Consider the following 24046-nt stretch of genomic DNA (forward strand, 5'->3'; position numbering starts at 1 on the left):
CCGCCTGCCTGCCTACCCCCCACAGCTGGAACCAAGAAGACTGTGTCCCCCTTCCTCTGGGCGTCCTTCCTGTTTCCTGCTGTCAGGTAATGCCCACCTCGACCCCCTGGACCAATCACCCCAGTCAGACTGTGCTCCCCAACCCTAAGCCAGGTCAGACATCCGAGGAGGCCCAGATACTCCATTCCTCTTCCCACCAGAGCGTCCCCTCTCGTGGTCATAGATTCCCAGAGTTCTGGCTCTTACTCTTCTGGGATGAGGAAGTGCTAAAAACAATTTCTTCCCCATGCATCTGGGGTTGCCACTTATCTGCCTCTTTACCCTCCTCTCCAGCTTAGGGACACCTGGGTCCAACTTTCCCAGGGAATGTGGGGATGGGGGTTGGAGATGAATGAAGCCCGATGCCATATGTAAGGTAGGTGAGGTGGGAGTATAGGCAGGGAGAGGCTAAGACGGTACCACCTGGGTTGGGGTGTGTGTAAATTATTTAGAAGAAAAGCCCAGGCCCTGGTTCTCCTTGGCCATGTGGCTTTTCCACGGGCAGAGGGTGGCCCCTCCCTAGTCAGGGGCCCAGCCAAGACTGACCTTTGACCCCCACCCCAGAGACCAGTGAACCATTAACTCCTCTCTGATGTAAGCCTTCCCACACTGGCACCTCCGTGGCCCCGCCCCCAGGCAGGTGGGCTAGGAAGGGGGGGCTTGTCCATCCCAGCCCTCTATCTGACATGGCCTCCGATCTACCTGGGCAGCTGGAGGCTGAGCCTGGCTCCCCTCCACAACCCAGGAACCTCTAAGTGTCCACAGCGAGGCCTCATGGGGACCTGAGGTGACGGCTCTCACACTGCCAGTGGGGGTGAGGCCCTGGGGATTGAGGGGGGATAGAGAGGTGGGGTGAGGTTGAGGGGTGGGGTCTGGGGGATAGGGGAGGGACAGGGACAGGTCAGCTCCGGATCAGGTGAGGGGAGGGTTCTGGTTCCGGGAAGGCGCTCTAGGAGCTGGCAAGCAAGAGGCTGCTCAGAAGGAGGCAATGGGGAGGAAGGAAGGAGGCTGTGGCCGCAGCGTTCGAGGAGGGGGCGGTGTGAGGGGTGCGGGCTCCCCGGGCCCTGGGCTGGACAGCAGGGCAGGAGCCCCAGCCCCTCCTCCTTGTTCTTCCAGGGCACGGTCCTCAGGATGTTCCTGGGGGAGTAGAAGCCGGAACCAGAGCCTCTAACCCTGTCCCCCCAATAATGGGGCCCCCAGTGAGTCATCTGCTGGCTGGCCTGTGTGTGTGGGTGGCCTTGGGCTGGGTAGGGGGCTCAGCCCCCTACCTGGGCCCTGCTGAGCAGGAGCAGAGCCATTACCTGGCCCAGCTGTTTGGCCTGTATGGGGAGAATGGGACGCTGACTGCAGGGGGCCTAGCGAGGCTTCTCCACAGCCTGGGGCTAGGCCGAGTTCAGGCCCTTCGCCTGGGACACCACGGGCCTCCAGCTGGTCGGGCTACACCCCCAGCTGGAGACAATTCCACGCACAGGTACTAACCCCTCTCCCCACCCCAAAATGTCACACCCCAGCTCTTCTCAGTACTTGGATCAGTCTCCTCCGGTTGCCTAGCTCTGGCTTCCTAAAATCAGATTCCTGGAATTACAGATTTTTCAGAACCTGATTCGTTATATCCTTTCAAGGCCCCTTTCTGAGAGAACATGAGTAAGTCTGACTTTGCTATCCATCCACTCTAGGCCCCAGGACCCCGAGCTGAGTGTGGACATCTGGGCAGGGCTGCCTCTGCACCCCTCTGGGTGGGGTGACCTGGAGGAGACCGAGGCCCCAGCACCACCCCATGGGCCAGCCCCATCGGGCCTGGGCCTCTTTCACAGGCTTCTGCTGCTGGACCATTCACTGGCTGACCATCTGAATGAGGATGTGAGTCTGATGATTTGTAGCGAGGGGAAAGGAGCCATGGGATTTAGATGGCCTGAAATGTTTAAAAAGTCAGTCATTTTAAATGGTTACTTAAAAAAAAAATCCAGATGTGATCTTAGGGTATGTTATTCCAGTAGTGAAATATGTCCAGCCTAAATATGTTAGGCTCAGAGTAGATAAACCCATACCCCAAGCTTCAAGGCTTGGTTTAGGGGCCACACTTGGCAAAGCAGAGAATTCAGAGAAGCAGCCCAAGGTAGCCTCTGGGGCTGGTTATCTGGAGATGCGGCCTGCAGGCGGTAGATGGCTGTCTTCATCCAGAAAGTCGGTGAACTTGTTCCATGTACACCAGAGGGCAGCCAAAGCCAACCTGAAACAGGCCTGGTGAGGTGAGCACCCCATCCCAGGAAGCATTCAAGCCAAGGCTGGTTGAACAAGTGACAGGGCTGCTGAGAGGACGGTTGGATGGCATTTTAGGTTCTTTTCCCTTCTAAGATTCCGCAATGGAGGGCTCTAGTTGTCCAACCAATTCCATCACCAAATTAATAAGACATCAGGGGCTTGGGAGGGAGGGAGATGATGGCGATGTTCACTAGCACCCAATCTGTACTGAACTGAATATTTGCATTGGTTTGAATATTCACTAATAATTAACACACACTGATTATACCTAACTGTCCCGAGTCCCTGATGCACCTGCCAGTGTGAGCAAAGGGGACCCTGGGAGAGACCCAGGAGCCCATGCAATGGAAGGGCAGACGTTAAAGATCTGAGTCACAGTTCTCAGCAACTCCCCAGTGTGTGACCTCCAACTCCACTTCCCTAGTGTCTGAATGGCTCCCAGCTGCTGGTCAATTTCGGCTTGAGCCCTGCTGCTCCTCTGACCCCTCGTCAGTTTGCTCTGCTGTGTCCAGCCCTGCTTTATCAGATTGACAGCCGTGTCTGCATCCGGGCCCCAGCTCCAACCCCCCCAGGGGATCTGCTCTCTGGTCAGTGGGGGAGAGCAAGTGGTGGGGCACCTGAATCCTGTAGGAAGTGGGGCCCAAGCCAAGGAAGGGGGTTCGTTGGGGTCCCGCCTCCCCTTGCATTTCCTTTAAGGCCTCCCTTTCAGCCGTGCCTAACTTCAGCCCCTGATCCTCCCCAGCCCTGGTTCATAGCGTCCTGGCAGTCCTGCTGCTCAGCCTGCCTGCTCCCCTCTCCTTGCTGCTGCTGCGGCTCCTGGGACCTCATCTGTTGCAGCCCCTGCTGGGCTTCCTGGGGGCCCTGGCCGTGGGCACTCTTTGTGGGGACGCGCTGCTACACCTGCTGCCACATGTACGTGAAGCCCCTTTCCTGTCCCCCTGCCCCAGGGGTGGACAGCCTCCATGGAGCCAGTGTGTTCCCAGTCATAGGACATCCTCTCTCCCACCCCAGCTTCAGCCCACAGCTGCCTTCCAGTAGAGCATATGAGTGAAGGCTCACCACCTCCCTCTGCCATCTCAGGAGGGGGATGCTGTCAGGTGCAGGGCCTTCCAGAGTCTGCCCTGACCGCCTCTCTGTCAGGCGCAAGGAGGGCAGCATGCTGGACCTGGCGGGCAGCCAGAGGAGGACCTGGGACCAGGACTGTCGGTGCTTGGCGGTCTCTTTCTGCTCTTCGTCCTGGAGAACACGCTAGGGCTTCTGCGGCGCCGAGGGCTCAAGCCAGTGAGTGACACCCTTTTGTCCTCTTCCTGCCGAGACCAGAGTCCTAGCCAAGAACTGGCCACTCAAGCCAGGAGGTGAGGGGCCAAGTGCGCTCCTGGCTCTGACGTTTGCCTGACTGTGCAGGACCTGACAGCTAACAGGGAGTGGGTTGGGGCTCCTCAGCATAGACCCAGGACTTCTGGCCAAACGGCCTCTTCTTCTTAGTTCAAGTCAAAAAGAAACAGAGAGGTGCCAGCCTGGGAAGAGAGCAGAGGCCAGAGAACATCCCCAAGTGGCAGAGGTGGGACCAGGTGTTCACCTTCCCTGCTGGCAGCCTAGCTGCTCCTTAGCCCCCGGCTCTGCTGCCTCCTCCCTCAGGAGGGACACCCTCCCATTTCAGAGATGCTGCCGGCGAAAAAGAAAGGATCTCAGAACTCCAAACCTGGACCCGGAGGATGGCAGTGGGGTGGCGCTTCGGCCCCTGCAGGCAGCTCCAGGTGACCGGAGGAGGACATGAAGAGCGGGCCCTGGCTCCCAGCTCTCACTCGCAGCCACCAACACTGCTCTTTTCCTCCTTCCCACAGAGCCTGGGGCTCAGGGCCAGAGGGAGCAGGACAGCCAGCCGCCAGCAGTCCCGGCCCCTCCTGGGCACCAAGGCCACAGTCATGCATGTCAGGGTGGCGGTGGCACCAATATCACGTGGATGGTCCTCCTGGGGGATGGTCTGCACAACCTCACTGATGGGCTGGCCATAGGTGTGAGGCGGGGGCGGGGGGGGGGAGGGAGGGAGAGCGGGAGGGAGGGAGGGGGGGAGAGGGGAGGCCTCCTAGTTACTGGATGGGGCGGGGAGAGGGTTACCAGGAAGCGGGGGGATGGGAGGACCACAGAGGGAATGCAGGCTCCCAGCCTCCTCTGGGGAGAGCTTTCTTCCAGACTGACCACCTCCCATCCTGCCCACCCAGGCGCTGCCTTCTCTGATGGCTTCTCCAGTGGCCTCAGCACCACCGTAGCAGTCTTCTGCCACGAGCTGCCCCATGAACTGGGTAGGAATGGCAGGAGTGGAGTGGGGTCGACTCCAGAAAGGAGAGACCTCCAAGGGGTGGAACTTGGAGGCTGGCGGGTGACATGGGTGAGGGCAGCCCTGGCGTACTCCCTCCTACCCTGTCCTCTCTCCCCACAGGTGACTTCGCGATGCTGCTCCAGGCAGGGCTGCCCTTCCGGCGGCTGCTGCTGCTGAGCCTGGTGTCTGGAGTCCTGGGACTCGGGGGTGCAGCCCTGGGGGTGGGGCTCAGTTTGGGCCCTGTCCCCCTCACTCCCTGGGTGTTTGGGGTCACTGCCGGGGTCTTCCTCTACGTGGCCCTTGTGGACATGGTGAGGTGTGGGGTAGTGCGGAGAAACCAAGGGAAGCGGGGTGGGTGTAGAGGAGAGCGAAGTATCAGTCCCTCTGCTTCCCCCTGTGGCCCTCCGGAAGGGTGGCTGGACTACGGGCCCACCAGCGTCTGAGAAACACGGGTGTGGAAGAGCTTGGGTTGGGGAGAGTTGCTGACATCTCCCTCTCCTGTTTTAGGAGCAGAGACTAGGCCAGGATCCTGACGTTGTTATTTTCTTTCAGCTACCAGCCCTGCTTCGTCCACCTGAGCCCCTCCCTACGCTCAACGTGCTACTGCAGGGGCTGGGGCTGCTGCTGGGGGGCGGCCTCATGCTCACCATAGCCCTGCTGGAGAAGCAGCTGTGGCCTCTGGTCTCTGATGGCTGATGGGGGCCAGTGGAAAGGCGTCCAGGTTGCCCTTCCTTCCCCCCAACCACAGGAATGGAGGCGGGACACAGGGCCAGTAGGAGCAATAGGATTTTAATAAACAGAACCCATCCCAAAGCCATGACTACGACAGTTGTACTTGCACCAAAACAGCATAGAAAACCAGGATGTGGCAGGAGGAGGGCTCAAAGCAGGTATGGGGAGGAGGGGCCTGGAGGGTGCAGGATGCATCCATCTGCGGGGAGAGCATTGTGCTTTAGCCCAGAGAGGAAGGGGAGGGGTGAGGCAAATGCACCAAGGTCCCCACTTTTTCCTGCTGCCCTCAGCACCCTGAGGATACAGGCATCTGGGCAGGTCTGCCCTTTATTGCTGCCCACCAGCATGAAACACACCCCGACCCCAACGCTAGCACCACAGGTGAGTCCAGGGCAGGGAGAAGGGCAGGAAGGGGAACATTGCTTAGAGAAAGATTCCACTAGAATCCAGTGAATTGTGCTCAGTTCTCTTTACTTCCTACAACCGAGTACATGGGTCACAGGGTGGAGGGAGCAACAGGACACGGGACATGCCCCTCGGTGCCCCCAACGCACCCTTGCACACAGGATGGTGGTGTCTGCAGCATCACAGGTCATGCAGGGCACGGGGAAGGGGAGGTTCACACACACGTGGACGCCCACAGCGGGTACCAGACAGAGAACACCCCTGAATATACACAGCTGTACACAGGGAACCCCCAGGTCCCCAACCCAACCCTCTCCCCTGTCTTGCCGTCCCCCAGGCAGGAGGAACTGTATTGCTTTGAGAGAGCCACCCTGGGGGCTGCTCTGCCAGGCACCCTCCCCTCCCACCCACCCCCGTTTTGGCACATCTGCAAGACACACGGCAGTGAGAGTAGGCACCCTCCCTCCCAGGCTTCTGTGGCTTGGAGTGGAGGAAGGGGGTAGGAGACTTTCATCCGCCATCTTTCCCCCAGCCCTTCCCAAACCCCTACCAAACCCACTCCAGCCAGAACCCACCCCCACCCCCCAAACACACACACACAAAGCTGAGCTATCCAGGAATACAGGGGAACAAGGAGATTGTCCGGGATGGGAGCAGAGGCAGTGGGGAGAAAGGACTGGAAGCAGAGACCCCACCCTGGCGTGGGGTAAGACTGGCACACAGCTACTTTAGTGCAATTGGAGAGGGTGCCCAGAGTGAGGGATGGAGGCAGGAGGGCCAGGCTAGGCTCCCCAGGGAAAGGGCCTAGCAGGAGTGGGCGAGGGCCAAGGGTGGACCCTCTCGTCACCGCCACCCTCTGCCCTCCCAAACGCAGTGACAGTGTCCCCCTCACACCTAAGTGGGCAACAGCAGCCTCGGAGTCAGTACCTTCAAGTAATTCACGGAGCAGACCCTCCCCACCCCAGCTTCCTCCCATCTCTGGGATTTGGTCGCTTCTCTAGGGGTTGGGTCGGGAGGAGGGGGTCCCCAAGTCAGACCCTTCCCTCTCTACCTCCCTCTTCCCAGACCACTGGGCTTGGTCCTCAAAGATTCCTCACCTCGGCCCTTGCCCAATCTGGGTCAAGGCCGAGGAGGGCTGGAGCCACCACGGTTAGAGGGGAAGGGGCTGCTTTGCTCCTCATCCCTCCCTCTTAAAAGGTGGGGTTCAGACTAGGTGGGCTGGGGCCCCATACTGGAGTGCCCCAGGAGGAGGGGTTCTGGGCTAGGGTCTGTAAGGCTATTTTCCTTTGCGGTAGGAAGGGGAGGTGGGGGATGAACGCTGGGTGTGGGGAGAGGTGAGAAATGGCGGAGAGGGAAGGAGGAAGGGGCCTCCCCCCGGGGCAGTCAGCGGCTGTCACTCGGACGAAGTCACACTCATGTGCACAAGGTCCCGAGCATGCCTGCTCCCAGCCCCTCCTGCCTGGCCCCCACGCCCCCTCCCAGGACGCCCTCCAAGACCCCAGAGGAGGTTTTGGGGGCACACAGCTGCAGAACCGTTCGCCCTGGCCCCACGACCCCCGGCCCAGCCCCGCCTCCTCTCCCCTTCTAGGTCCAGGGAGTCGGAAGGTGCTCGGGTGGGCAGACAGCGGTGGAAACAGTATTGAGTTTTCCTTTGGTTACATATTGAAGGCAAAGGTGAGCTGGACTTACAGTCAAAACGGATAGGGATGAGGAAGGAAGAGGGGCCACGGCTGGGGATGGAGAGGGAGGTAGGCCCTCCTCAGCCCCTCCACCCCAAGGAACACATGTCTAGGTGGGTGGCAGTCCCTCAGTCTCACCTCTCCCACCCCCACAGCACCAAACAAAAGGAGAAGCCCCCTCCCCCAGGGGCTGCTCCCTACCCCAACCTGGGCTGTACATTCAGTGGTTCTCAGCAGTCCTATGGCTCAGGGGGCCGCGGGGTGGGGAGGTGGCCCGTCAGTCTCCGCTGGACAGTGGCAGTGACCCGGGCCTGTTGGTCCGTGCTGGGACCCACAGTTTGTGCCATTTGTCTTTCTGAAGGATAGTACACAACCCTACCAAAGCCACCGGCCAACCAGAAACATCTCCCCCAAAATCAGAAACTAAAAACTGGCTCTTTTTCATCTCGCCCTCTGATTCACACATCTGTTTCCCTGTCTCCTATGTAGCCCTCGCTCTGTCTCCTTTGCTGGGACCTGGGGCTGCTCCCAGGGTCCTCACTTAAAATAGGCCTTTTCTCAAAAGTGCTTATTACTTGAAGCAAGTGCTTTAGAGCTGCAGTGGGGAGAGGGGGAGGGGGAGAGGGAGGGCAAAGGGAAGGAGATGATTCCTCCCCACCCTACCCCCTTAAGATTGGGGGGCATTCTGCCTGCTTTACTTCTCCACACCCGTTTAAGTCAAAGAGGTCTTTTTAAAAACAACAACAACAACAACAACTTAACATTAAAATAAATATGCAGTGGCCATGAGAATGGTCAAAATGCTTCAAAAAAACACTAGGGGCTGGGGAGCCCAGGGTGGGGTGTGGGATTTCCTTTGGCATAAGGAGGGGAGGCTGCTCGTCCTGCCGGCCTCCTCACAGCCACATGAGGAGGGACAGAGGGCTCCCCGCAACCTGCCCCAGCACTGCTGACGGTGTGCTGAAGGCGCAGCAGGGAACGGGCAGCCACCAGAAATCTCATCTCGCAAAACAATGGGGCTCCTGACAAACACTCAGGTTCTTCCTGTCATCACCGAACATTGATAAAGGAGAACACGACTGAAACCCCAAGAGTTTTCTCTGGAGGACACGTCTCCCTGCTCCCCCTGCCCCCCGCCACCTAATTCCCAGCACCAAAATGAGAGGGAGGGGGTGGAACAGGAAGATTTTATGAGAGAGAACTGAAGTTAGGGGCAAGCTTTGCAGAACCAGCAGGACTGGAGGTGGGGGGCTGCAGCCCTTAAGAGAGGTCACATTGATTGTCGTACAGGGGAGGGCAGGGTGCGAAGGGAGGTGGGCGAGAGGGGCGTTGCAAGGCCCTTTGGCTTTGAAAACAAAAATAAAAACTAAAAGCTGCACAATCCTTCTCATCAATAATGGTCATCTGGAAGCTTTGAAATGGTTTAGGAACTGAGCGTTGGGGGAAGCAAGACACAGAGAGAGAGGGGATAAAAAAGGGACCATGACAAAAAGAATAAGGACTTGGACAAACACCCCAGGCTTCAGGAAACCAGCATGAGGTATGGTTAAGGGTATCTGTTAGGGAGGGAGGAGTCCCTGGGATGCCCCTCTCCCCTCAGCCCACCCTTGGCAAGGGTGGCAAGACGTGCAGTGGACACAACTGAAAAGGGGGTAAGATCATGAATAAAGCAAGCACGGGTGGGGGAAGGAGACCGAGGGACCCCCAAGGGGGAGGCCCTGTACTGTGTAAACGAAGCCTGTCCAGTTCTCAGGGGACAATACTGATGGCAGCCAAACTGGGCAAGGATGGGCTGGGGGGGTGGAGGGAGCATGACCTCTATTCAAGTTCTGTGTCTTGGCCCCTGGCTGAGGTATTGAGTGTGAGGAAGGGAACACTGGGCTGAGGGAGCGGGTCCAACTGTCCAGGAGGCTTAGCTAGGAGATGGATGGACAGGGCGTCTGAAGGGACCAGGGCCAAATTCAATGCTACATTTAGAGAGAAAACTGCCCCCTCCTCACTCCAGCCCAGTTTGGCTTTTGGGGTACGACTTCTGGGAATCTTCTCAGTGCAGGCCTTAGCTCAACCCCTTCTCTCCCCGCTGCTGGGAAGGCAGGAACCAAGCCTCAGTATCTACTTGTCGCTCCCTAGATCAGAACTTCATCCTCACACCGGAGGGGAAGCCTGGGTCCCCGAGTAGCCACGGTCCCTAGTCTGCCCTGCCCCTCCCTCTTTGGCTTCAGATCAGGATTGACTGGGGGCAGTGGGTACTCTTGGACATAACAGAAGGTGGCAGCAGACAGGGGGCACAGAGGAACTGTGGGATTGGGGGGCACAGGAGGAAGAACACAGTCCCTCCCTCCACACACATGCAAACACATGCCTGAAACACAGAGGACATACTAGGGCTGTGGTTTTGAAATGGGCAGGAAATTAATTTGTTTCTTCCCCTAAAGGATAAAATGCTTACTTAAAAATTCATGACAAGCCTCAAAGTTAAGGGAGAGGAGAGCCAGAGAGGGAATGGCCACAGGCTCTGCCCTCCGGAAAGAAGTTAAAAGAAAGAAGCAAGGTTAAAGTGCGTGGTCAGGGGGCCAGGCCAGGAGGGGGAGGGAAGCAGGGCGGGGCAGGCTGTGGGGGCAGAACCAGCCCTTGATTTGCATATGAGGAGCCAGGGAGCGTGCAGGACTGGGGCCCAGGTACAGTAGTTGCTGCTTCAAGTGTTTTGCATTTGAACTTTAGGGGTGATGGGATACAGAAGTGGGGGAAAAGCTCCAGGCCCCAGTGCTAAATACCCTCCCCCCTCGTCCGCTAGCTGCCCCTGAAGGGGGAGGGGGACACCCCCAGAGTGCTCACACAGTACCAGAAATTAAGGCTTCTCACTGCTGCGGGGATGGAGGGGGGGATGGAGGGGCCGGCCAAGCAGGGAGGCAGTGATGGGTATGGAAGAAGAGGTGGGGATCTGCCTGGCAGGGACATGGGGAAGGGGACAGAGAGGAGAGTCAACGGGAAGAGTGGGGGCAGCTGGCAGCAGAAAGGGAGAACGGAGAGAGGGGATAAAAGAGAGGGGGAGCCAGGCATCGAGCGATCATTTTGGGACACTTGGCAGAAGGGGTTGCCCTGGGGGTACCAAGGGCCTGGGGTGCTCCCTGTTGGTCCCAGACCCCTGCCAGGCCAGGATAGTGTGGCAAAGGGGTGAGCAGCTGCTCCCCAGTGCTTTTTCCCCCCTCCGCCCCCCAACCCAGTCGTGTTCTCCTTTAAAGTGCCCTAAACGTATAGACTTTTTCTAAATAAATAGAATAAGATATCAAGCCACCGGCAGGGGGAGGGACACAGGAGGGGCTACTCGGAGTAGCAACCATCTAACCCAATGGCGCCATGCCGCTCCTGGCTGTAGGGGCAGGAGGCCCCGTGGGGCAGGGCGCCGCAGCCACCCACCGTCTTGGCTGCTGCGATGCCGCAGTTCTTGAGCAGGCTGAAGCTGAAAGGACTGACAGCGTCCTTGGGTGGGAAAGGCTTCATGGTGGAAAGGATCAAGGCCAGGCAGTCTGCCACATCTTTGTTGGGGGCGCAGGCCAATGCCGGGGTGTGACCTGCAGAGCAAAGGGGAGAACTGAGCCCCAGGGTCCTGTACCCCTGGGTCCCCATCCACCCGCCCCTGGGCCCTGAGCTCTCTCATCTGTGGAGGGGAGCCAAGGCAGGCAAGCACCCAGCATGGTCAGAACTCAAGGGCTATAAGGGCCCAGGGAGGCTGACAGGCAGACTGTCCCAGTGTGGGGTAAAGAGCAGAGCCAGCCTGGGGGACAGGAGGCTGGGAGGCTGAGGTGTGCAGGAGGTCTTCCTGAGGACCCTGCTGGCTCCACCTAGTTCCGTCAGACTCCCCTCAGAGACTCTAGCGTATCGGTGTTGGGTCCCTGCTCTGAAGAGTTCCCTTGGGAAGAAAATCCAGTTTATTAACCAGCAAGCTTAAGAAGTCACCTCCTGAAGAACGTCCCTGACCCCAAAGCCCGGAGGGGCAGGGGGCTCCAGACCCCACCCACCTTCTTCATCCACAGCCAGCACTGTGGCCCCACGACTCAGCAGGGCCTGCACCACAGAAGCTAGACCATTCCGGGCGGCAATGTGTAGGGGCCTTGGAAGAAAGGAAGAAGAAGGAGCATGAAGTCGGGGCAATGGCAAGCTGCCTTCCACCCTCAGCCAGAGTCGCAACGCTGCTGAGCGAACACTGTGAGTTCCAGAGGGCCCCTGGAACATGGGCGGCAACCTCCTCACCCACCTCTCCCGCCCCCCGCCCCCCAGCCAAGAGCCCCCTCCCCAGGGCACTCACATCTGCAGCGCACTGTTGGTAGCATTGATAAGGCCAAGGTCTTGGGTTTCTGCCAGGATCATGAGGGCACATTTCTCGTGGCCCTGAGGGAGAGGGACAGAGAGTGAAGACTTGTGAAGTGGAAGCATGACAATAGGAGCTGAGGGGGTAGCAGGAGGACAGAAAGCTATCCCACCAGTCAGACAGTCTGGACAATCCTGACTTCCACCGGGCCCTCTCTCCAATCACCAGGCCCAGCCCCTTCGTCAGGCCCTGCCCCTTACACAGCCCCACCCGCACTGCCGGTGGTACCTTGCTACAGGCCAAGTGGAGGGCAGTGTTCTTGTTCTCATCCAGCACAGTAAGGTCTGCCTTCCCTCGATACAGCAGAAATTCTACAAGAGAAAGGAGGCAGAGGGGGCTGACGCTCCCTTCCAGAGCCATGCCGGCCTGGCTCTGCACCCTCCTATCTGCATATCCTTTGCATCCCATCTGCAGAGGGTGAAACATCCAAAGACATGCCTCCTGCCTCCTAAACCCCACAGGCAGGGCTGACCCATCTTGCGAAAACCCAGGGGAGCACCTCCCTTCCACACGCGGCCCCTACACACCCACAGCAGCGGTCTGCCCATTCTCAGCCGCCGTCATGAGCGCAGTGCGGCCAGTGTGGTCAGTGGCGTTCACCTCGGCTTGATGCTGCAGCAGCATCCGGAGCCCAGAGACGTTGTCCGCGAAGGCAGCGGCGTGAAGAGGGGTCCTGTGGGGAGGGGGTCAGGGCAGAGTGAAACAGGGAAGGCCCTTTCTCTCCTGAGCAGCAAGAGGGAGCCAGAGGCAACGGAGGCTTCTCCCCAAGCCTCCCGCCACTCACCGTCCTTTGGCATCTCGGCTGTTCACAATCTTGGCACCCAGAGCTCCCAGCAGCATCTCTGTGGTGCTGTCCTGGTTATTAATTCTGGGGGAAGAGGAAGGGTCAGCAAGAGGGGCAGGGGAAATAGACCGCCTGTCCTAAGCCCAGGTCACAGACCCCTGAGTGGGGCTGAGGTGTAGGAAGGGACTTACACTGCACAGTGCAAAGGAGTGAAGGGGTTTCCTTCCAGGTATGAAAACGGGCTGTGTTCAAGTAACAACTCCAGACAATCTTCATGTCCTGGGTATGAGGAAGGAAGAGTGGTGATGGAGAGAAATGACAACAAAGTCCCCTCCATCTGTCCTGTCCCATCTCTCAACACTCCATTCTACTTCCAGATCCAGAGCAACCCAGGTCCCTCCCTCAACCCACTAGTCCTCGTCTGCCCTCCCCTACACCCCACACACATAGCTGTGCCTACAAAGGCCCCAGAGCCACACCAGTGTAGGAGGCCCAGTGCATGGGCGAGTATCCGCTGTAATCCACCCCGGTATCCAGGGGGTCTGTGGAAAGGGCAGCCTGCAGCAGGGTCCGCAGTACTGCAGTGTGGCCACAGGCTGAGGCCAGATGAATGGGTGTGCGGCCCTTGAAGTCTCGGCACAGCACAAACGCATCGTGGTCCAGCAGGGCAGCCAGGCAGTCCTCACAGCCAGTCACTGCCTGTGGGTGACATGAGGGTGTGGCTGAAACTCCCTTTCCAATGGCCAGTCACTGGGGCTGGCCCAGGAGTAAGACCCAATTCCAGGGCTCCAATCCTCGTCTTTACAACAATGATTCTAAGTGTTAGGGATGAGCATCTCCTTCCCTGACTCTGTGCCAACTGACAATCAGGATGGTGAGAGTTAATCCTGGCCTTCTGTAGTGGGAGACTGAGTCAAAGAATCCCGTGGGATGAGGAGGAGGCAGCTTTAGGACAGGTGATGGTGGAGAAGGACCAGGTCGTGGCATCATTATTCAACAGGACAGGGCCAGCTGGGTACCCTGGGGCAGAGTCTGGGTGGTGAGCAGGTGGCTGTATGTGATTACAGAGCAAGGTAATCAGGGAGATCAGCTGCGGATGTCAGATACTCATCCTGGAGCAAATACAGTAAGGCCCACTAAGACCCTGGGCACAAGATCCTGGCCCACGTGCTAGACAACCTGATGTCCTACTGTTGTGCTCCCATGTCCAGGCCCTTCTGTGAGCGACCCCACCCAGGAGCTCACTCACCCCACGGTGGAGGGCAGTGCGGCCCCGGAGGTCAGCAGCATCAGCTGTGGATCCTTTCTCTAGCAGCAGATGTACACAGTCCACGTGGCCATTCATGATGGCCAGCATCAGTGGGGTTCTACAGAGGGGGCAAGAAAAGGGTGAGGGCCTGGCAGGGATGGGAACCCTGCATCCCACCCCTGGCCGACACTCACTGTCCATAGGCATCCATGACATCCGTGATGTCAGCTCTTTCCCCACTGTCGATCAGCAAGTGCAGGGAATCAGTGTGGCCAGAGGCAGCTAGGAGAAAAGGGGGCCTGTGTCAGGGCATGGTCGGGGCAAGAAGGCCAGGTGAAGGGTGGAGGTTATGGGAAGACCTGGGGCAGGGAGAAATCCTGGGGGATAGGAGGCTACGAATGACGACTTGCGGTTTCCATCTTCCTCGCCCTACTCCATCCCAACCCCAGTCCCCTCAGGGTTCAGGAGGGATCTGGGGACCAGTCTTGGAGGAGGCCTGGTGTGGCAAGGGGAGGGAGCAGCTCAAAGGGCGCACTCACCAGCAGCGTGCAGGGGTGTCCACTTGCGCTTGCGCTCCTTGATGAGGGCAGAGGCGCCATGGGCCGTTAGCACCTCCACACACTCAGTGGAGCCTCGCTCAGTGGCCAGGAAGAGCGCGGTCCGGCCCTTGTGGTCCCTTACATCCAGATTCACCAGCGTCTCGGCCAGTGTCTTCAGGGCTTCACAGTGACCGTTGTAGGCCTGGAGGGGTGCAGGTAACCAATGGATACAGCTCGGGACACTGTCCCCACTCTGTTCTTGGGGCCCACAGGGAGACTCCAGGCAACAGGCCTCCCCGTGAGCTCCTCGGGCCCCTCTCCAGACCACTGCCTGCTTGCGACATCCCCACAAGAAGGCAGAAGCAAGGACGGATTCACACGTGCTTATACCTGTGTGCCAGCCTGGGGCAGGTAGGGACAAGGAAGGCAAGAGGAAAAGACCTGGGACTCACAGCTAAGTGCAAAGGGCTGACTGGAATGGTGCTCTCTACATCCTCCAGGCAGTTAAAGGACATTTCTAAGAGCTGCAATGGACAGAATAGTAGGTGCTGAGGTTCTGGTATTCCCAAGATATTACCCCTTGACCCCACCCACAACAATCCCCAAAGCCCCTGGATCTAGAGACCACATTTGATTCAACCACCCCTTGGTTTGAGAATCCACAGATACAAAAGTAGACTGTGTGCTGTGCCCTGCCCTGCTCCTCTCCCCCAGGCCAGGTCCCACACGTACCAGTTCGAGGTTCTGTCTATTGCCATAGGCGGCTGCATAGTGCACGGCTGTGTAGCCCTGCCTGTCCCGCAGGGAGGGGTCTGCACCGTTATCCAGTAAGAATTCCAAACAGCTGGGGGACAGGAGTAGACTGTGAGGAGGGGACAGGCCCAGCCAGGGAGGGCACAGTTTGGGAGGAGCAGAGGAGAGGGCAAGGGAGCCCCTCCAGGCCTAGCTGGCCAACACCCATCCCCCACTCTTGGTAGGCTAACTCCTGCCCATTCAAGCCCAGACCCAGACCTACCACCTCCAGGTCTGCCCTGAACCACTCTTGCTTCAACGCCCTCCTCTATCCTTTGAATGCTCTCCTAGAGAACCTGGAGCACAGTTATCAGTTACCAACCTGTGATCGACACTCTCCCCCCACCTCCAGGCATACTGACCCCTGCCTTCTCCTCCTCCCAGCCCATCGGAAAAGGCCTACTCATCTCATACTCGCTCCCAGAATCCTCTTCTCTGGGAGGCCTTCCCCAAACTTCCCAGTTAGGTGCCTCCTCCCCTCTATTCCCCTGGCACCACTCTTACAGCTCAGTAGTAGTTGTACTAGTAGAAATATTAATACAGCATTTAACACTTACAATGTGTCAAACACTGTTCTAAGCACTTCACGTGTATTAAATCACTTAATCTTCATACTGATCCTTTGAGGTAGCTACTATTCTTATCCCTACTATGGTTGAGGAAACTGAGGCACAGAGAGGTTAAGTTACTTGCCAAAGGTCACATAGTTGAGCCTCTTGGATTTTAAATATCTTTTTTTAAAAAAAATAAACCCTTTATAACAGTCTTAAACTTACAGAAAAATTGTGAGGATAATACAGAGTTTCCATATATTCCTCACCCAGTTTCCCCTATTATTAACATCTTACACTAGAATGTATACAATACAGAAATCTGGGGTAATTTATCTTTTATCCTTACCACCCAGCACAGTACTTGGTACCTATTAAGTAAATACTCAATTAATGCTTGTGGAATAAACAAATGAATTTGTGTTTAGCTTTTCTGACTTCCTCAAGAAGACCATCCATTCCTTGAAGGAATGAACCATGTCTCCTACTTCTGTCTGTACCCACAGTGCTTGGTCCAGGACCAAACTCAGGGTGCAAAGCAGCAGCAGGGTGGTGGTGGGAGAATAACAGGACCAGAGTCGACACTGCTGGGAAAGCGCACCCCAGGGGTCTCCTCGGCTACTCACAAGAAGGCCTCCTTCCTGCGGGACTCCTTCAGTGGCTCGTCCTCTTCAGCATCGTGGCTGGAAGATGAGTGGGGCTCCGCCCTGGGGGAGGAGAGTGAAGAAGTCTGGGGGGCGCTCAGGGAGGAGAGTGGGGCTGAGAAGAGCAAAGTGGGCGCCTCACCTCCTGTAGGTGTCGGAGGCGGCAGCATAATGGAGGGGAGAGCAGCCTTTACAGTCGGCCTCGTTGACGCCTGCCCCAGCGGTCACCAGTGTGACGGCGCACTGGTAGCTGCCATTGGCGGCTGCATAGTGCAGTGGGGTCCTGGGGAGAAGCGAAGGAGGGTGGGTAAAAGAATCAGGGGCAGATCCAAATGCAACCAGATGTGCAGCCAAAAGCTGCTTTGTAATATTCTCCTCACTTAGTCTCCAACTCCCCACCCCGCCCTCCATCACTTGTCTCTCTGATCGGATGTTCCTTATGTATATATACTCCTGCACATTAACACACCTTCCAAATTTGTCTCTCCTCCTCAAGTCAGCTCCACTGCTCAACAGCAAATTAAGACATTCAACATTCCTAAAAGGAAGGAGGATGCAGGTTAAGGAGAGAAAGAGGGCTCAAGGAGAAGCCACAGGATTCTCCTCAGGGAGGGGCTGAAGGAGGATGGAACTGGACAGCCCTTTCTGCTGCCACTGCTCTCACTGTGAGGTGGGGGAGCTCTGGGCAGGAAAGAAGAAGGGGCCCAGACCCCTGCCCAGCCTCCTTCTCAAGGCCTGAGACAGAGGGAAGAACACTCACCCTCCAGAAGCAGCAGCATGAAGACAGGTACGGCCAAGGTTGTCAGGTGTATTGATGTCAAACCCAGCTGAAAGCACGTGCTCATTGCTGAGTGAGGATACAATGCTGTACAGCTGACCTGAAGGGGCAGAACAGCCACAGATCCCATCTGAGGGCTCTGAGCAGAGCCGGGAAAGGCCTCTGCTCTCCTGCCCACCTGCCCAACCCCCGAACCAGTCAGCTCATACCTGAGGAAAGAAGCTTACGACAACAGTCAGAGAATCCAAAGAGAACAGCTAAGTGCAAGGGGAACATGTCGTGGATGCCACGCCTGGGGAGAAGGGGAGGGACTCAGTCCTCGGGTCAAGGAGGGACCAGATGCAGACCTCTTTTCTGTGGCCTACCACCAGCCTAGATCTGAGGCAGCCTGGAAGTGGGGTCAGGGGTCCGGACTCACCGGGCGGTATCCGCGCCGTTGGTCATGAGGGTGCTGATGAGCAGCTCGTGTCCGTAGCGAGCGGCCACGTGCAGTGGCGTGTTCCCAAATTTGTCGGCACAATCAATCTCGCTGCCTGAAAGGGGGGACGCACACCCACACGCTCAGACCTTTGGCTTCAGACCACTCACACTAGTTAGCTACCGTCTGAGTGCTCGTTACGTGCCAGGGGCCAGGCTAAGCCTTCTACACATGTTATCTCGTTTGTCAGCCTGAGGGGGCCGGGCAGGCAGAGCAGGGCCATTTCCACAGGTGCCTTGCTCAGAGCTTCAGGTGCCCATCCTGACTGGAAGATGGGGTGGGGGGTGGAATGAGGAAGAAAAGGTGTTTCTAGGGATGAGTTCTCTGAGGGGGAAGAAGAGATCACAAAGTCTTCCAGGTCCATACCATTCTGGATGAGGATCTGGGAGCGGGTGAAACGGCCATGGATGGCAGCCATGTGCAGAGGACTTTTCCCTTCTTTGCTCTGTGGAAACATGGCATTTTTTTTTCTTCCCTAGTGCAAAGCATGGAGAGTGCCCTGTTCCCCCTTCCAAAGGACACGTCTCTGAGGACGGGGTGATCATATGGACATCTTCTCAGCCCACATTCTCCTGGGCTCCTGGGAAGGACTGATCAACCCAGGACGCAAGCGGACCATTCCCCGTAGAGTTATCCAGAGCAAAAGATATGGTCAGCACCCCCAGAGCCAGGCCCCTCTCCCCACTGGTCTCAGACTCATCCCTTCAGGCACCTGGTAGTTGACATCAGCCCCGTTATTGACCAACAGCTCCAAGCATAGCGCGCCATTGGTGGAGACCGCAGCCACATGCAGTGGTGTGAAGCCCTTGTCATTTGGCTGGTTGACATTGGCTCCTGCGTTCACCAGCTCGATAGCCACAGCATCCTGGCCCAGGTAGCAGGCGATGTGCAAAGCTGTGTTTCCAAAAGCGTTGGGCTCATCAATCTGGGTTTCCAGGGGTGAGGGTAAGCGGATAAGAGAGATACCAGTTTAAACAAAGTGGAAGCCAGCACAGATAGCCTAGAGAATCCCAGAAATCCAACGACTGCCTCAGACCCCTCAGGTTCCGGACCCAAAGACTGGGGGCACTACTGCTTACGATAAGCATTGTTCAGGTCCTCTCACCACATCTTCCCGACCTCCCCAAACCACACCAGCAACCCCAGTGCCTTCCTATCTCCCTAACAGACTCCGACCTCCAGCTCCCTGCCCTTTCCCCCAGCCCCCGTGCTCAGCACCCTGACCTCAGCCCCCATCCGTAGCAGGTACTTCACCACTTCAATCTGGCCACTGGCAGCAGCTGTATGGAGCAGCCCATAGCCCTTGCGGTCCTTGCAGCCAAGGTCTGCTCCCCGTGCCACCAGCAGTTTCAGGACCTCCAAATGCCCTGGGAAAAGAGAGCACGCTCTCAAGGAGGTGGAGGGTGAACTCTAGGGCCCTGAGCACCCCTCTCTCCATCCCTGCCCTAGGAGTCCCAAATCCTGCTCTCCCCGTGATTCTCTTCTCACCGAGAAAAGCCGCCCAGTGCAGAGGCTGCCGCTCCTTTTTGTCACAGACATTCAGGCTGGCTCCCTTACTGAGAAGCAGGTTCACCGTCTGTTTCAGGACATGAAAGACACCTGTTTAGAGCCAGGCTCATGCCTTCAACATACCTAAGAGCAGAGCCCTTAGCACCTGAAAAGGCTGAGGCAGCCTAATGTCTCTGTTCTTGGGCAGAACAGTCTGGAGAACTAGAGGGAACAGAGAAAGCGGGCACTAAGGAGATCCCAGATAGATCTGGAAGTTTGAGGTAAACTTAAGGGAGTCTCTTCAGGTAATGTGGTGGTTTTTAAACTCTTTTGAAGTCTTCTAAATGTGCTGAAAGACAGGGACTCTCACTTCAGAAAAAACCATGTATGCAAACATTTTCCATGCAGCTTCAGAGGCTTTATCACCCTCCTGAGGTCCAAGTCAAGAATTTCCATCTAACCCAACCATTCATGTGGTGCTTGAGCCCAAATGTTTATATAATCATCCGGGCTGCTGCTCCCCAGGCCTAATGGCCTGGAAGCAGGGGAAGGTGAGCAGGAAGGGAAGGAAAAAGGCACGAGGCTGGGCGTGGACTAGAGCGGTCCTCACCTCCAGATGCCCACTATGCACTGCGTGGTGCAGGGCACTGCGCCCGCTCCTGTCAGCCACGTTGAGGCTGCTCAGTAATGGTGCCAGAGCCTCAGCACACTTGGTGGCCCGGTTGGCGGCAGCCACATGCAGTGGTGTCTGCCACAACTTGTCCCGGGCATTCACATCTGCTGAATGTGCCAGCAGCAGTCCCAGCACCTTCTGTTGAGGGGCAGGGGATAAGAGAAGATAGAGGGGGAGCAGGGGGTAAACCAACAGGAAATGGGGGGGCGAATAGGTCAGCACAGCACATGTGACCCCATCTCCCCACTCCCCCAGCACAGAGTCTCTCCTTATTTTTTCCAACATACCTAGCCTTTCAATACCTACTTTCCATCTTCTGGAACTTCTTAGAGCTTAAAATCTTCCCTCCCTTGCTGAGGAAAACGTGGATCTCTTCCTCAAGCCACCTGGTATCGTTCATAACCCAAACCCTGAAAATCTTCACCCATATATACAGCCACTACCAAGCTAATCCACACATGTAGAGGATCCCAATCCACCACCACTTTTAGGAAAGATAAATGCTCCTGCTACATTAATCCCCAGATACCCCCCTTCAGCCCTTCCATGTGCATCAGAATCATTTCCATTACCTAGGTAAGCAAACAGATACTGGCTCCTCTCCAAAACCCAGGCTAAAATGCCCCTCCTATTCACCACCCACCCCATTCCCATTGGCCTCAGTCCCTCCCTCTGGTGGCTGGAGCCAGGGAAGTGACTGCCAAGCCAAGAAGAAGGTCATCTTTTCCCGCTCTTCAGGGTTGAGGGACCCAACTGATGAGGCATGTTTGATCCTCATGGTGTCAACTTTCATGCTGCTTGAGGGGCAGGGATGCAACAAATCACTACCCCCATCCCTCCATCACAAGGAAAGAAATCTCAGTGCCCAGAGGGGGATCAGACTCCATGGTGGCCCCCCAGGGAGGGATGAGTCACTAAGGCCTGGCAGCAGGGCCCCCTGCAGTCTGCCAGCCCAGTGTTAAGCTCTCCCCTGACGTCACATCAGCTAGCAACACTCAGCTCCCCCTTACCAGCCAGTTCTAGGGGTAGGAGGAAGGGGCCAAGGTCTGGTCTCCTCCGGATGTGGGGACAGACCAACTTGTAGGGCAGAGGACTAAGGCTCTCCAACCCTTATCTTCCAACCTTTAACCAACTCATCCTCTTTGGAAGGGAGAAAAGAGGTGGGAGGCCAGTACCTCATTTCGGGAGGCAGCAGCACGATGAAGAGGGGTCAGCCACAGTGTGTCCTTAGCATTGACGTTAGCACCTGTGGGGATATAATATGCTCTTTTGGTGGGAGGTGGAGAGCAGGTGGGGAAGAAAGCCAGTCATCAGGCCAGGGAATCCGGATGGAGACGGTAGCTTGCCTGGACCAAGCACCAGAGGACAATCCTTGGATACGACAAAAAGGCTCCTCCCTCAGGTCCCCTCCCTAGCTGCCACACCTTCCAGCTCCCCACTTTCACCTGACATCAGTAGCAACTGGAGGATGGGGACATCGCCTACGTAGGCAGCAGCATGCAGTGGGGTTCGCCTCTCTTGGTCCTAGGGAGGCAGAGAAGAGGAGCAGCTGTAGGGGTGAACGATCCAGGACCCAAGCCCAAGTCTTCGTGCTCCAGGCCTTTCCCCACAACCTCTTCCCACAGGTTCTGCAGCCTCCTAAACCCCAGTCCTAGGTCAAAGCAAGCACCGAGGGAGGGTGGAGTCAGGGGGTCGGCGCCACGGGCCCGCGAAGCAGTCTCCTTCTGCCAGGAGGGGTGGAGGCGCTGCAGACACGGATGGTTCAGAAGAGAACACCGTTTCTGGGCATCCTCAGCCCTACTGGTCTCTGCTCTAAGCCTGACCTGCTCTCCATCCCCAAATGTAGAGCAGTCGCCCATCCCAGGGTGGAAAGAGCTGCGGCCTCACCCGAGCCGAGGAAACACGGAGCCGCCCCATTGGTGGGGAGGGGTCCTGAACACCAGGGCCCAGATTACCGGCTCGCCATCCTCCCTGATCTCAACTCACCAGCACATTGATGTTCTCCTTCTGCGAGAGGAGGGAACGCACTTCCTCCACATCTCGGCTAAAGATGGCCTGGACCAGGGGCGGCTGCAGGGAGAACCGGTTTTCAGGGAGCGGGCCGGAACGGAACCGGGGAGTGGGGTGGGGGACACCGGGTTTGGGGAGGGGGGGCGACGCTGGAGGAGCTCCGCTCTGGGGTCCTGGCCGCAGGGGGCTTCCGCGGTGTCTCCGCCGGTCACCAGGCCCCCAAGGACACCGGCTTGGTTGAGGGGAGCGCGGCGTGGGGTGGGGCGGGAGCCCCGGGCTCAGGCCCAGCCTAGGCCGCACATCCCCGGGCTCGCGTGGCGGCGGCGTCGGGCCCTGGAAGGAGGAAGCGAGCAAGGGCAGGAGGGCTGACCTGGTCCGTGATGCTGAGGATCCCCATGGCCCGGCCCGGGCTCCGTCCGCATCGAGCTCCCGGCGGCGGCGGCGGCGGCTCCACCGGGGACACGGAGCGGCCCAGGCGGCGGCTGCGGCGGCGGCTGCGGGGAGAGCGCAGCCCCGCCTACCAGGGGGCGGGAGCGGGAGCCCGCAGCGCTCCCTGGCGGCCGTTCTGGGCCCGGCCGCAGGGCGCTTGCCGCGCAGGCTTTCCCAGGCCGCAACGCCCTCCGCCCCGCCCTGGCGGTCCCAGCGGCTCGGGTGCCCCCAACCTCGGCCGCTGGTTCCCCGGCTCCCCAGGCCAGCGGCGCCGTGCTCTCCGCTCCAATCTGGCGACCGGGGGATTCTCCACAAAACCCTAGCGGCAACTCACGCCTTGGCCCTGCTGCGGTGCCATCCAACTTGAGGACCAAATGGCTGGCCAGATCTCACCCAGCCCAAAATGCCTCCTCCGAGCTACCTCCTCTCGTCCACGATTACACACCTCAGAATCCCCCACAGACTTGGGGAAGCAGAGCGTGGAGATCTGGGGGTTATATATGGCAATAGCCCCAGGGGAGGGAAGGCGCGTATCTCCACTGGCGGTGACAAGAGTTGGGTAGAAAGGAAAGAGCAAAAGTGCCCAAGCTGCGGAGAAAAAAAACAAAACAAAAAAACAAGGACTCTTAGCTGCAGAAAAACCCCACAGAGAGGACAGGCTAGCTGGCAGTTGAAGGAGGACTCCAAGGCCAACAGAAGCGGGCTTTTCGATTCCCTAATTACTCCATTGCCAGGTTAAGGTGGTAGGGTGGCTACACTTTAAAAGCTCAATCGGTTTCTGCCCTGAAAATGGTCGGGGTGCTTCCCCTCCTCCATTGGAGAAGCCAGAGAGCGGCCAGTCAGGCAAGATCTGGGTGGAGGTCATCCCATCCCAAAAAGGGAAAAAGAGAGAAGAAAAGTGGATGTTGAAAACTTGGTACAATTCATAAAAGGTGATTCAGGGTCCTGTTCAGAGCTCAGCAACTCAATATATGTGTTCTAAGAAAGGAACACATTTAGGAAAAAGCATGGCAGGATGGCCCCCTGTCAAGGCAGAAGTATAAAAGCCCCCTCCTTTGCTCTCAACAATCTATGCCCCTCATTACCTTCAGGATCTTGATCCCTGGAAAGATACACAAGACAAGTGTCAGTGGTTTTTCTTGGAGAGAGAAACTGGGGAACAGGGAATAAGGAATGAGAGGAAATTTTACCTATCACTATATACCTGTAAATTTTTTGAATTTTTACCATTTTGAAAATAAAATTCACAGTTTTACTGAAAACTTACCTCTTCCAGGAAGTCTTCCCTGGTTAACAGGTTCTTTCCCTTTTGTTAGGTCTCCTTATCATTTCCATACTTAGTTTACACTATCACAATCAGGTTGCTGTTTTTGGGTTTTTGTTTTTTTTTTTTTAATTAATTAATTAATTTATTTATTTATTTATTTTTGGCTGTGTTGGGTCTTCGTTTCTGTGCGAGGGCTTTCTCTAGTTGCGGCGAGCGGGGGCCACTCTTCATCACGGTGCGCGGGCCTCTCACTGTCGCAGCCTCTCTTGTTGGGGAGCACAGGCTCCAGACGCGCAGGCTCAGTAGTTGTGGCTCACGGGCCTAGTTGCTCCGCGGCATGTGGGATCTTCCCAGACCAGGGCTCGTACCGGCGTCCCCTGCATTGGCAGGCAGATTCTCAACCACTGCACCACCAGGGAAGCCCTTGGGTTTTGTTTTTTAACTTTTTTTAATTGAGATATAGTTGATGTACAGATCAACATGTTACAGATGTACAACATAGTGATTCACATTTTTAAAGGTTATACTTCATTTATAGTTATTATAGTTATAATAAAA

At 57.1% G+C, this 24046-nt stretch overlaps 2 protein-coding genes across 8 annotated transcripts; one reads left to right on the forward strand and one right to left on the reverse strand.

Annotated features, from left to right (window-relative positions):
* SLC39A5 (solute carrier family 39 member 5) lies at positions 1-5434 on the forward strand. Of its 5 annotated transcripts, none has more exons than XM_036865618.1 (13): positions 6-86; positions 334-415; positions 750-853; positions 1156-1510; positions 1716-1899; positions 2726-2888; positions 3044-3213; positions 3442-3582; positions 3962-4058; positions 4146-4316; positions 4524-4604; positions 4742-4932; positions 5174-5434. In XM_036865618.1, the coding sequence occupies exons 4-13, from the start codon at positions 1227-1229 to the stop codon at positions 5315-5317; spliced, it is 1626 nt and encodes a 541-aa protein (XP_036721513.1). In that variant the 5' UTR covers positions 6-86; positions 334-415; positions 750-853; positions 1156-1226; the 3' UTR covers positions 5318-5434. The 5 variants fall into 5 exon arrangements, with proteins under 5 accessions (XP_036721512.1, XP_036721515.1, XP_036721513.1 ...); XM_036865619.1 differs by having other exon boundaries at positions 785-853; XM_036865617.1 differs by lacking the exon at positions 334-415 and having other exon boundaries at positions 1-86; positions 785-853.
* ANKRD52 (ankyrin repeat domain 52) lies at positions 5396-22290 on the reverse strand. Of its 3 annotated transcripts, none has more exons than XM_036865612.1 (29): positions 22163-22290; positions 21769-21852; positions 21228-21306; positions 20958-21028; positions 19720-19920; positions 19110-19197; positions 18846-18988; positions 18334-18546; positions 17988-18066; positions 17562-17676; positions 17353-17435; positions 17126-17243; positions 16835-16903; positions 16508-16648; positions 16348-16428; positions 15111-15222; positions 14831-14902; positions 14379-14580; positions 14034-14121; positions 13840-13957; positions 13070-13289; positions 12782-12869; positions 12591-12674; positions 12334-12479; positions 12035-12117; positions 11744-11826; positions 11457-11548; positions 10855-11009; positions 5396-5552 (listed from the first exon to the last, which is right to left on the reverse strand). In XM_036865612.1, the coding sequence occupies exons 1-29, from the start codon at positions 22187-22189 to the stop codon at positions 5442-5444; spliced, it is 3246 nt and encodes a 1081-aa protein (XP_036721507.1). In that variant the 5' UTR covers positions 22190-22290; the 3' UTR covers positions 5396-5441. The 3 variants fall into 3 exon arrangements, with proteins under 3 accessions (XP_036721507.1, XP_036721508.1, XP_036721509.1); XM_036865613.1 differs by having other exon boundaries at positions 5412-5552; positions 18876-18988; XM_036865614.1 differs by lacking the exon at positions 14831-14902 and having other exon boundaries at positions 5412-5552.
* Between the last annotated feature and the right edge of the window lie 1756 nt (positions 22291-24046).

The sequence above is a fragment of the Balaenoptera musculus genome, chromosome 10, assembly GCF_009873245.2.
Source record: "Balaenoptera musculus isolate JJ_BM4_2016_0621 chromosome 10, mBalMus1.pri.v3, whole genome shotgun sequence".
Classification (NCBI taxonomy): Eukaryota; Metazoa; Chordata; class Mammalia; order Artiodactyla; family Balaenopteridae; genus Balaenoptera; species Balaenoptera musculus.